This window comes from Anguilla anguilla, chromosome 2, assembly GCF_013347855.1.
Source record: "Anguilla anguilla isolate fAngAng1 chromosome 2, fAngAng1.pri, whole genome shotgun sequence".
Taxonomy (NCBI): Eukaryota; Metazoa; Chordata; class Actinopteri; order Anguilliformes; family Anguillidae; genus Anguilla; species Anguilla anguilla.
In genome coordinates, this window is record NC_049202.1 from 11,786,786 (window position 1) to 11,800,691 (window position 13,906).

At 42.9% G+C, this 13,906-nt stretch overlaps 1 protein-coding gene across 13 annotated transcripts in view; it reads right to left on the reverse strand.

The window, feature by feature from the left end:
* pcdh15b (protocadherin-related 15b) overlaps positions 1–13,906 on the reverse strand; it is a 204,671-nt gene that overhangs the window by 105,420 nt on the left and 85,345 nt on the right. For all 13 annotated transcript variants that reach the window (XM_035406550.1, XM_035406556.1, XM_035406555.1 and 10 more), the window contains 2 exons: positions 3,211–3,371; positions 2,231–2,386 (listed from right to left, as the gene is read on the reverse strand). In XM_035406550.1, the coding sequence (XP_035262441.1) occupies positions 2,231–2,386; positions 3,211–3,371 (317 nt within the window). The remainder of the gene's footprint in view (positions 1–2,230; positions 2,387–3,210; positions 3,372–13,906) is intronic.

Consider the following 13,906-nt stretch of genomic DNA (forward strand, 5'->3'; position numbering starts at 1 on the left):
TGAGATGAATATAAAGGCAACAGGCTAAGACAATGCCTTTGGAAAAACCTTAACAATATGGAACAGTACCACGCAGCACAGACCGCATTAGGGTTTCATGTCAGATAAACCGCCACTATGTCAAACCTATATGTGAACAAATTATATCACGTGAACAAAGACGGAAATAAGTTATTATAATAAGCTACAGTACAACTTTTAAAATGAGATAAATGTTCATTCATTTGTCCCTCTGATCACAAGATGAGCACAATGGACCATTTTCTCCACAGAAATGCATTAGACCAAAGCATGTTCAAACCAGGAAGAATCCATATATTTATGAAGCCCTTCTACAGTGAACTAGGCCTCATGGGGCAAAGCAATCATGATACTGTATGACAACCGTACGTCTTTGCAAGGAGAAAGAGCATTTTCTTACATAGTTCATGCAAAGAGATAGAAGCTGAGAGAAAATGTTGCAGTGCTAGCCTTCTCACATGCCCCAGCATGACATCACAGGCCCTGCGTTAAACTGCTTCTCAACCGTCATTTCTGATCATCCCCAAAGCAATGCCACAGAGAACAGCAGCTGAGACTGTGAAGGTGCTCTATGAAGTTCTGTGCGCTCAAGACTAGATATGGGCCTTTATAATACAGCACATGCAGCTATGCGTGTGCAAAGCAGACCGTTTCTCTTAAACCGTCCAAATACTATCGCTGAGCCTGAAATGTTGGAGATACCTTTAGGGATGGCGACAGCCAAGTTCCCTCTCGCTGCACTACCAGAGCCTTGCCCCAGGCCTTCCACAAAGGGGCTTTTGTCGTAACCAATAAACCTTGTTTGCTCTAGTACATTTATGCTCGATAATCTCTTAGCAAAGGCTGATTTTATCAGGAACTGTGGTTGGACTTGACAGGTTGCCCGAGCGACTGCGTTACACCGGAAATAACTCCTAAGCTATGTGTCAATTGTACATTTAACTTAAAAAATAAATTTTTAAAATCACAATTTCAGTTCTACTGGACACTGGCTCAGACTGTAGTCCAGACAGTACTTCAAGCTGTCTGACTCTCTGAAGGAGCTCTGACCTAACGAGCGAAATCTTGCAGACGACACCCTTGGGAACAGATTTCAATTAAGGAAAAGCCACGGAATCGCCATGTATCTATTCCACTCTCGGTATGGGAGCTGCTCACCAGCGCGCATTCTCCAATGCCTACGGACGATCTATTTTGAAAACTGCGCACACACAGACGGATAGGTCACCGAGGAGCACGGGGGATAATTGCATTGCGGTCACTCGCCGTGTAGACTTCACTTTTCTGCCTTCCAGCTACGCCCAAAAAAGTTTAATTACTTTAAGTTGTACCTAACCAGAGTCATACAAAATTTTTTTTTGGATGTCAGCCAATTTTCAATTAATGTAGCAATAATAATAGTAATAGGGGCGGTACAGTGGTGCAGTGGGTAACACCGTCGCCTGACAGCAAGAAGGTCTTGGGTTCGAGTCTCGGGTATACACACATACTCGTAGGTATGAGTGTGTGTGAGAGAATGGTGTGTGTGCTCTGCGATAGATTGGTGACCTGTCCAAGGTGTATACCTGCCTGACCAGGATTAAGTGGGTATAGATAATGGATGGATGGATGAATAATAAGAATTATAATAATAATAATAATAATAATAATAAAGAGAGAGGTTATTTTGGACCCTGAGGCTAGCAGTATCTGGCAAAAAACAGTTTCTTTCAAAAGAAACCCTAGTTATTTATAGAAACATCACAATGACCATGTCAATTGGACACTGCAAAGAATCATAATCATTAAGTTTCAAGACCTCAGCACAATGTCAGAAATATTTAAAGAGAGCTATCAACCATCTCTGCAGGAGTTCTACCAAATGACACAAGCCCATGGAGCCCACTTCAATTAAGGAAAAACGAAAGCACGAAATCAAACACTGGTGTGATTTGAGATCATGGCACCATGAAAATCTGCCATCTAAACAAGCATAATAATGTTAGTCAAATTCGAAACATTCTCACACATGCGTCCCTACAACAGCAGCAGCAACGTCTGCAGTGAAAAGTTATTTATTTACATTACACAGAGCAATATCAATCCAAAACTCTGGAGAAAACAATTTCCGCAGACTTAATTACATCAGAGGTATGGGGAAGCCTGATTAGAGCGCGGGCCTTGCTGTTCGCCATCGCGTCTCCTGGGTCGAGGGCCTGGAATCGCTCACCTCGTTTACCGCTACATAGTAGCGGGGCTGCTGGAAACGAGGGGTGTTGTCGTTGCGGTCCCTGACGACTATCCGCACCTCGTGCAGAATGACCGTCCCGACCAGCTCGTTGGTGCACTGCACCTGCACCACGATGGAGTGGGTGTAGGACGGAGGCTGTAAGGAAGCAGAGGGAATTGCGTCGGGAATATCAAAGGCACCGTCTCCCCGCTACAGAACCCTCTCAGGCGGGCAGAGCTTTTTTTTCCCCGCATTGTTGACGGACATGATCTCCTCGGCCTCCGAAAGATGCAGGCGCTCGAGAGATACGCGGCTTTGTTGGCGGTCTCAATTTTGCTTCTCTTTTCTCGTTTCATGTCGATATCGCGGGCAACATCCTGATTAGTTGGCACATCTAAGGGAATCCTTGGCCAGCGAGACAGCAGGCAAGCACAACACAACATCAATCTACGTGTAGAAAGACAAAAATGACATTTCTTCAAGTGGCGCATGAAAAACAGTTGGCAGGAGTTTCTTTTTCGGACACCATGGATGAATACAGTATGTTGTCATTACAGGCATGTGCCGGCCATTACTGGAATTTTTATATATACCTTTTGGGAAAGAACACAGTTGTGAGAATCCCCTGGCGGTCTCTGATTATTGTTGCCTTTTTATATTCCATTATTCATTTCTATGGCAACAATATAATGACATTTCCCTGTTTCAGGCAAAATACATGGATGATTGTGTGCCAAACAGATGCAGAAGCATTGATAAATCTTTGGATATCTAGCCAATTAGGTGTTGCAATCTAATTCTGGTAGGAAGGCTGTAATTCTGATTGAAACAGCAGGATGTGACATAACTTCTCATTGAGGTCTGTAGGCTTTATAGCCCAGTTAACAATGATAAATAATGCCCCATATTAATGAATGAAAATACCTGCAGCGGGGAATAACATGAACAAACATTCGGCGTATTTAGCCGTGCATACTTACGTCTCTGTCGAGAACTCGACCAGTGCTGTTTAGGTATAATCTTTGTGCCACCGGGTCCAAGATAACCCAGCGGTCGTAGTTGTCTCGCAAGGACAAGGAAATGGTCCGGTCTGGGTCTTGAGATCTTCCATTTATTTGCATATTTTCGACCAGGACCGTCCCTGTGAGAAAATAAAACATGCATTTATTACTAAGAAGAATGCTTCATTATCCTAGGAATACAAAGCAGGAGGTAATTAGCCCTATTAGTGCCGTAATCAAGCCGTCCTCATTCATCCATTCTTTGCGCTGAAAATGTTCCAAAATGGCGCGCGTTCTGTTCACATCTAACACAGCAACAAGAATTCCTAAAATATCAATATCAAATTAAAATATCAACCAAACAATGACTTTGTAAAAAAAAATGCTAATTGGCTTTAAATGAATTTTCCTTCTCAGGGTAATGAAAAAAACATCTTGTCACAGAAACCGTTTTGGGGAGCAGCTCTAACAAGTTAGTTTAGGGGACAACACCTTAGCTATTGCCGGGTGAGAAAATGGAATGGCAAATGGAAAAGTGAACTGCCAGCACCTGGATGGTTTTCTTTCCATCCACAGACACAAAAGTGTTCTTTTGGAATTATACCTTTCCTTTCTACCAGTGCCCGTCCCTCCAAACCCGCGCCCCACTGCCGGACCTGTTCACATCGGCTCCAGGCCCGATCCACCGCCTTCAAGCCCCATTAATTGGCAGGCCCCCTCGATACCTTCCCGAGGCCCCGTAACGGCTGAGAAGTGTTCAGCCAGGCCGAGGCACTTCACAGAGGATTACACCACAGGCCTGGCGCCCGCACGCCAGGACACTTCTACGCAACCGGTAGCCATCAAATGAAACGTATCAAATGAGAGAGGGGCCGCCCAGAGCGCGGAGCGGTGGAGGGTTTGCTTACAACACACGCCCGCAGACAGCTCTTCTTTTCTGGATTCCGCGGGAGGGAGGGAAGGAGGGAGAGGGGAAGGTGAACATTCAGTCGTGTGAGACCGTATGCAATGGGGTCGGGGTGGGGGTGGGGGGGGTGGGGGATGATGCGGCCTTGCCCCAATGCCCGAGGACAGGTCGGCTTCGACGCCGGACCGGTGGAGACGCTCACTGTAGCTCAGCGCGCAAAGCACACTGCGTACTTTCTCTGCGCGTTTTCTATTATGCATGAAGCAAGACAGATTTCTCTTGTGCTCCGCGGCACGGCTCTGCACCATATTGCTCAGCAATTAATTTCTGTGGGGTGCATCAGACTGCTCCGATACTTCAGCACAAATAGTAAGGGAGAGAAGAACGCGAGCGGGCTCTATAATTACCTGCACTGCCAGTGCATATGAAAGCGTTAGACAGCGTCGAGAGTCTGAAGAGCCCAGAGGCTGGCCTGGTAATAAAATTACATCTTCTGCATATACATTTACGGGCTATTTACACTACAACCTCATTTCTGGGCAGGCAATGTGGCAGAGTGGTTAAGAGGACTCAGCTTGAAGAGGGAAATCCATTTTTTTTTTTTTTACACCCTCAAGCAATGTACTAACCTGAATTGCTTACAACAAGTATGTATGTGATAACAAAAGCTATGAAAGCTGCCCTGGATAGGAAAAAAAAAAAACAGCTAATGTCATTTCCAATCAATTCTGTTGAAAGTGGTGTGCCACCATCCACCCTTGCACGCATTCGTGGGTGTGTGTGTGTGTGAACTTCTGTCTTGCCTGTACTCAGCTGGTCATTGTAGGAACTTGTGCATTTTAATTTGAGATCCCTTAGAGTACAGCATTGTTAGTGACCTTGTCAACAATAGTAAATACTCCCATTGAAATTTCACTTATTTCTTTTTTTAACAAAGTCATAATAGGGCAACGAGACCTGCACATTATTACATTTCTGCCACACTGTAATACTGGTTCATATAAAAAATGCTGTCCTGCACTCTTTGCTTTAAAGATTAAAAAGCCTTTTTTTTCTCCAAAGCAGATTTACCTCTTGTTTAATGTGTGGGTCTGGGGGGACCTAGCACACAAATAATGCCAGCTAAGCCAACTGCCGAAAACCATACTGCTGATGTGTAGCAGATTTGCTAATGGTTAATGTGCCTTTTATTTCTATGCATTGTGTGGTGCTGTGCTGCTGCCATGGTTACTTTACAGGTATATAAAGCAGCGATGAATGAACATACGCTGTAGAGTAGCCCACACACACACACACTAATATATATATATATATATATATATATATATATATAATCTTCCATTTTTATATTCCCAAAGCATCACTCACAATGATACCAAACAGTGAAGAAAAAATATATACAATTCAGGCAAAATAACTCTTCAAACACCATGTTCTCAGAACTTTCCCAGAAATTAGCCTAGATACAAACTTCCAGCGTTAAATGAATTGTACTGCAATCAACCTGGCTATACAATATTACTGAACTTAACTTAAACAGACTTAATCAGCATGCAGTATTTTGGTGGTAATAAAGAGCTATGTCCCACAGGTGCATTTAAAGGTGCAATTGGGTATTTGAAACCCAACCTAGTGTCCACAAGGGAGAACTGCAGTCCTAAACCTGTAGCATGACACCACCTTGCTAGTTGCTTTTGATCAAAACTCAGCTCCGCGATTGGTTGCCAGGTTGTCTCACAGCCTGTGTCTTTGTTCATGATGAATGTACAGTGCTGAATATAGTGACAGGAAGCGGGCTACTGTAGCATTCCAAAATGCCAAATGATAAGTCTTATGTCAGATTCTATATTTATATAGCAACTTTGCAATGTCTTATAGCAATGCATTAGCTACAGAAATGTGATTGTGATGCGATTTGTCTCTTGCAGGCCAGCTGTGTTTGGTGTTGTTCGACGTGCATGTTAGCTATGACAGAACGGTACAGTAGCTTGACAGCTAACATTAGCATTCTTCATTGTTTATGCAGCTAGGAGAATACTTTTCAAGCTGGTTCGGCTTAGCTGGCTCTCTGGTGAAACATACCAATGAAGTAATTTCTTCATCTGACACTAACTGGCAACTGGCTGTGCATTTTATTTGTGAAAAAGAAAAAGATGGGCGTGCTGCTGGCTCAGAATCATTGATGGAGGCAGAAACCCCAGGATTGGATGTCCCAGACAGCCATGAACACAACATGGTTTACAGACCGTAAAATATATTTTAAATGACAAATTCACAGCCAGTATCATTTTTATGAAAAGCAATACTTTCACTCGGCATCTATCTGCAAGCTCTGTGGATGTCTTGTTTTTTTATCAAATCATTCCAAGCACCTTTACAACGGAACAGCATGTGACAGCATATAGATTTATTTGCTAATTAAGCAGCTGCAAACTTCACGTTTCTTCATAAAATTACAGTTTCACTCTAGTTTGTACTCTACTTGACAGGATATGATATAAATTAACCCATCACAATAAGTAAAATATAGGCCAACGCATTTTAAACTACAACAAATGAACCTGAAAAATTCAAGCATGAGAATGTTTTTATACGTCTTTTTGTAAGCTCGTATGGAAGCACTTGACAGCTTATGAAACACTGAGTTCTAACACTAAAAAATAAATAGTGTTGGCATTCACAGATTTCATGTAAAGCAGGGCTGTCAAGTTTGGGCAAATTGTTGCTGATTTAGCACTGGGCTGTGTGGCTGAAAATCTAGATGGAGTATTGAATGTATTTGTTGATTTATTATTATAATTGATGGACTAAAATTGCAAAATGGTCACAAGCAGAATGTCATCTCAGCTAACATTTTTTCACCTTTTCAAATTAAAAGCTATTTAAAACCGAAAACTACTGGGAGATAATGTTACACTGGTGTGGGAATTTGAAAGCAGTTTTGTAAACATAGACTTGCAGGACCTTCATATAAGCTCAGGAAGAGGTGGAGAAAGTCCAGTTTCAAAGCTCTTAGCAAATTATACCTGGAGCATACATTTGTTACATTGATTACTAACCGCTGTTTCAGTCATTTTTATTCTCACCTTCCCCTTTCTAGAGAAAATAACTGTTTCACTATCTCCTCCTCGGGCCTCCACAGAGGAGGGTGGGGGATTAGCTTTATTGCCCTTCTGGAATGCAATACCAGATACCATCTCCAAAACGAAGCGAGAAAGACAGGAAACAAACAATCCTTCCACAACCGAGGAGCCCCATAAACTCCTCTGTACAACACCAGAGCTGGCCAGCAGCTTTAAATGTGGAATGGACTTCCTGTTAGCCCTCAGCCAATAAGCACTGACGACTCTGTTCACTCCAACGCTCAGGCTGGAAGATTCAGAGTAATCCTGAGATAAACCGTTTGGTGAAAACAATAAACCTGCCGGCCAGCGAGAAAGCAGGAAGAAATAAACAACCCCTGATTTCCTTCCCACAGCTGAAGGACATCATCTAGACACTGTGCCAGCCATTCTACACCAGACAAAGCACGTTACCCCGGCAGTGCACCACGTGGACCATCAACACGTTACTAGAATTTTGGTTAGTAACGTGTAATTGACCCAGGTCTGGTGGATGTGGACACCTTCATGTCTAGATTCAATTCCAGGTTTTGATGCGCGCTATAAATCAGAAATGAACAGCGTGAAAATGTAGCCCAGCTAATTTTCTCAAATGACAGGTTTTGTGATGAATGATCAAGCTGCAAGGAAGCTCAGCCACAGAACAGGAAACTTACATTGCATTGGTGTCTTAGGAGAGAACAATTGTCTTTCTTGCATGTCAAGTATGTTGGTTTTAGATTTTTGGCCTCATTTCAACCCGTTCAATTGACTTTCTGTGATACTTGCACAAAGTATCAATGGTAGTCAGTGTGAGGTGGGCCTCTGTGCCCCTGGCCTGAGGTGGTTTGCTAATTGGCCACCACCTGTGTGTCTAATCGGCAACTGATTGCTACTGCAGACATATGAAAAGGGTCAGGGGTTGTACCCTCTAAAACCCACCAGGGGACTTGTGCAGTCATGCGGGCACTCAATGAGCTAAATCTGATGCTAACTGAATAAATTAATTGAGTTGAGATTACCTCTAGATTATTATTATTTTTCTTCCCCCAGTTCAGTTTTGATCTCTGTCTCAACCTTTGCCCCTCATGGTGCAATCTATACATGAAGGAACACGAAAATAATACCAGTAATACCAGAAAGGCCATTAATCTTCATTCCATGTCGGGCTGGGTCCTCAGGAGACATCAGTGTGTATCCCGGGCCGGCTCCCTGCTTGTGCTGACACAGGGTGAATGCGGATGAACAGAGCCGGGCTGATCTCCCTCCCAGGGAGCTGAGGCTCATCGTGCACCTTGCAGGTGCTCCGCCAGCTTGGAGGCAAGCTGGTATCAAAGGCACCAGCTGCCACGGGAGCCAGCAGACCCTGTCCAACACAAGCCAAACGCGCACTTACATACGCTTTTAAGGGGGGGGGGGGCGGTTTTCCGTGTTCACTCTGCCGAAAAGGCACAGGTCAGAAGTATTTTAATTACCCGTCAATATGACACAGGGAACTATCTGGCTACAAACAGCCAACACACTTTTTTAATTCGCAGAGGGAACTATGATCAAACAAAAATATGGCAAACGTGTCAAGTGCAAAACTATGTTCAATATACAGAAATGTAATGTAGAAGAAAAAAAAACAGGTACAAAGAAAATGTTGTGCATCTCATATCTGTCATGGATATAAATGATGTCCAAAGTAAAGTTTATTTTCTTAATATCTAACATCATGTTTTAATTAAATATCTGCCAAGATCTAGATAATTAAACAATAAAATCAATGTCATCACATAAAGAGGTCTTCCAATCCCTGTTTAATATAAATTTAATTATTAACTTAACTAGCTACAGTCTTCTTGCAATCTGGTAAAATCCACTCAGGGAACAACTGGTTCACTCTTTGTGGAGACATTGAGGAGAATGCTGACTAAATTAATTAAAATTCTGAAATACTGATGAGGGATGTACAACAAACAACACTGGCTATGTTAGCCTCTAAGTCCATAAACGGCTCATAATAGCCAGACTACTACCCCCACACCTCCAGGTCCTCACCCTCACTTTTTATGATAAAATCTTTTTCTTAAATGACATGTATAGACAGCAACAATTATGTGGTCTTAACATTCATTGGAAAAATGCATTCATGCCAATATTGATTTTCTAAAAATAAAGAAAAGTGCTATATTTGCACACTACGATGTACGTGTGAGGAACTGGTTAAGCAGTTGGCTTTGAAAAATGTTCCAGGTCTCAATCCAAGGTAGAGCACTGCCTGTGTGCCCTCCAGCTAAACATTTAATCTGAACCACTTGGGAAAATATCCAGTGGAACAAATCAATAATACATAAACTATGCGAGTCCTCCTGGATACACAGATTAAATACATTACAAACAATAAAATCTAGAAAATATATACATGAGTAAAATAAAACGGATAAGCAGTGTTTAATAAAGGGTCATTTTAAACAGGTCACAGTGGCGTTTCCAATGCTGGCACCTTGCTGTTCATCTTACAGCCCCATGATTTTGCACCGCAGTCTACTTCTCGAACCGGGGGAGAATCAAATCACAAAATTTCAGGCAGCAGCAAAAACCATGAGCTGGTTTAAAATGATTTAGAGCTCATGGATGTACGGATAAAAGTTGGCTTTCATGGTCACCAGTAGTTAATTTAACATGCCAGGGGACACAAGCAATCTTAAAATGCTTATAAGATTGCATGCTAGCTCTAAGACTGCTAGCCAGGATTTTTTGGATTCATTTTCGAGACCCATGCCATAACTGAAAATGGTAATAGTTGGATTATGAAGGACTTTGAAACCCGTTAACTTGCTCGCTTCTTCATAGCGTCATAGCTAACAAAGCTCGACAGTGAAAATCATTGTTCTGTTTTGTTCTTACTAAAAATCCTGAACCAAGGAACTTCAATTTATATTTTCTTCAAAGTATTTTTCTGTTCTAACTTTTTTTTTTGGGTTTTTTGTCAACTGAAAACTCAATTCTCTTTTGCTGAGACAACCTGGGGAATCAAAGAGGGTAGGAATGCAATGGAGTGTAGCCACTCGAATGTAGGGGGTGATTTGGTGGCCAGATGTACAGATCCAGTTTGTGTGGGGATTTGGCCAGGACACTGGGGTTACAGTAACACTCCTACACATTCAAAAAATGCCATGGGACCTTGAATGAGCCACAGTGAGTCAAGACCTCCGTTTAACATCCTCAGCGGAAGGACGTAGTGTCCCCATCACTATGCAGGGATAACGGACTGTTTGGCCCAGAGGGAAGAGAGCTCCCTGAGGACCCACCAATACCTCTTCCAGCAGCAGCATAGGTTTCCTAGGAGGTCACCCATCCTAACCACAAGTACTAACCACACCCATTTCTTCTCAGATTTAGCAGGAGGCCATAAGTAGGGTATAGAGTGGTATGATGGCTGACTATGCAAAACATCCCATGCAAGGACCTCAAACTATTTTCTCAACCCACCAGGGTCTGCCACACCACCAAGAGAAGCAGAGGAACCTTCACTAACCTTAGATCTTGGCAGCGAGGACAACGGGAATTGCCAAATAACCACACCCTAAAATAATCATAATGCCCAATTCACGTAGCCTGAAATCAGTGCAAATGGTAATAGTTGGATTATTTCACATTCTTTTGTTAAATAAATGATTTGTAGGTGGCAGGTGCACACGCAAATTTGTTTAATATAGTATAGCATATGTGGAGGGTGCAATTAGTATAAATCATAATCCTGAATGGACAATACATGATTATATAAAATGGAAATGTTTTAAACATGCATAATTGTGAGTTAATGATCACCTTCTGTGGTCCTGTAAAGCTCTATTCAAATAGCTTGTGTTTTTGTTTCTTTCTAATGAGAATATACTGTACACATTAACACAACTTTCCATTAAAACAGAGTCTGTAAAGGAATGACTGCCATTTTTGAGTAAACACCACAGTGCAGCACATTTATTATTTGCATAAACTTTAGTTATTTGAAAGGGCATTCAAATTATGACTTCTACTTATGTTCCATTTTGCAGGTTGAAGAAGTCAGAGATTTTAGCTAGAGAATAACTATGGAAGAAAAAGCACAGAAAAAGATTCCAAGACACCAGTTACAAAGATGTTGACCCAGCTGATCATCATCTGAGCAAGCCTCAAACTATCTGTCTGTCAATATGGATTCAGGTCAGCGGCACATTTACTGGAAATGATGTCGCACCTCATCTGAAAGACTTTGGCAGCTGACACTCAGCCTAATCGCCACGGAGATGAGACCCTAAGTACATGCATCATATAACGGTATTCCAAGGGTCAGGCAAGTACACTAGTACAGCATATCGTTAAGCACTGTATTAAGAAAATTTCTCAACTTCTCACCAATACTGCAAACAGGCCGTGTTTAAATGCACACCAATAACTAGGATGCGGTTATTTTTATCCCGGAGAGCCCATTTTAAATCAGGACACGTCACTTTCAGCCTTGGCCAGGCTTCCCAAGTCAGTAAACCGCCTGTTAATCCTGGGTAAATTAGAAAATGTGTTCGCGGTCGGCTCTGCAGCACACGGTGGCTGGACCAGGGGCTGGGGGGGAAGTGGATTCACGCGCGTGTGCATTAGTGTGAACGCCCGGGGGAAGCAGACGTGCCTGTGCTGTGCGTTCATGCCACGCGGCTGGGCTCTCACTCATAAGCGGCAGCACTCCAATGCAGACTCACAGCAGACGCAAGAGGCTAATCCACCACTTTAATACTATTTTCAATTATACATTTACATTCATAATTAAATATTCACAGACGGCTCAGAGTTCATTAAGCATCAGGGATACCATAAGTACCATGAGTAAGTGCTGAGAGGGACATGTGCACATTAAAAAATCATCACCTTTTCTGTCTTGCGGTCTACTTATGTCTAAACATTGCTAACTGATAAAAAAAGTAAAAGTCATGTTCCAGAGTATCTACTGAGTACACCAGACTTGAACATGATTGCCTCACTCCAACCAACACTCATGCACTGCAGCATTTCATGTCATATTCAAAGGGGCAGTTCACCCAAAAATGAAATTAAGGTATATTTCCACCAACTCAGAGTGCTATCAATCTATCCTTGCAGATAGTTTCGCTGAGTTTTTATGAGTTTTTGAGCTATCCACTGCAGATATCTGCAGCTCATCCTGATATAACCGGTCCAATGTTTATGGCGCTCAAAGCACCAAAAATGTATATTTTAAAAACTCAACAGCAATGTCTCTTTCCAAATTAACTTGTCCCCCCGCCCCCCAACATTTTAAAATCAGATTTAGTGCATCTGTCCATAGGAATGTAAAAACAAAACAGGTTAAAACTTCACTGGGGTATCCATACACAGTTTTGATGTTACAGAAGCCAGAAGCTAATACCTTTTCTAGCTTTTCAAATGCTAAGATTCATTTCTTACACCACAGGAACTTTCAGTTTGCTCTGGCCTGTCCATCCCCGATGTCTGAACTACGGGACAGTTTGTCACGGTTATGCGGCTAATTAGACTAATGGTGAGGGTGTAAGGAGGTGAGAAATTAAAATGAAACAGGGGGTGAACGGCGTAATAGAGATTAAATGGTGTGGTGAAAGAACACTGGCGAGCGAGTCAGAGCATAAGCTGGGGGTTATCCGCCCCACGTGATTACTGTCCAGGTAATTTTCCACACTCTTAAGACTCAAGCTTCCTCCCCCACTGTGATACACCTGCCCCCCTGCACCTTCTAGAACCTTCCTGAAACACTTGGCCTTCCCTCGCGTTCAATCGAAGCCCAATGCCCTTTTTTTTTTGGCATCGTCACGATTGATCGTGATTTCATGGTCTGGTCCGTGATTACCCCCGCGCCCGCACCCCCACGACGGCCCTCTTCACCTTTGTCTCTCGTGGCACCGCAGATGTTCAAGGGGACCTTCAAAGTGGCCTGGTGTCATTTATCAGTCCCCCTCCCCACCCCCCACCCCCCCCACCGCACTTTAGCCGTTTAGTTCCCCTTCAGCTGTAGCTCTCCATAAGCGTAGAAGGATATGTAACTAAGGCATGACAGCTAATCTATAGCCCGCTGCAGCCTGTGACCTCCAACCCCGTCTCGTCCCCTCCATCAGCGCACCGGGGTAATGGGTAGAAGGCTTTTGTCCAGGCCACGGCACACTTGCCCCAAGCTGCTCACATATACAGGAGTGCGAAGGAAGATAATGAGAAGGTAATGGCGATAACCGCTGTATCACTGCATCGCCGCGGCGCCATGCTATAAAGCAGGGTCACAGTTCACAGGATGAGAGGAAGAGGTTCAAAATGCATGTGACTGCGCTCTGTTTTCCAACGGCACTTCAGTTTATGCGCCTTGGCAATATACAGAAAATTGTCCTCTTTTCATACAAGCTTTCAGGTCCATAACTTTATTAATTTATTGTAAAACTAATGCTTGGATGCTTGGATGAGTGGAGTCATGCTTGAAGCCACAAATGAAACACATGATGAAATTGCTGAGACAAGATAAATACTGAGGAAATGGGCCCCGACACCGACTTGATTTGTTTTCATCATAGTAAAGAGGACACACAGATAGTTCACCTTATGTCACCATAACTCTTTATGCAATTAAGTTAATTTGCAGCTTCAGAAGAAGGTATAGGGTTTGTGTACA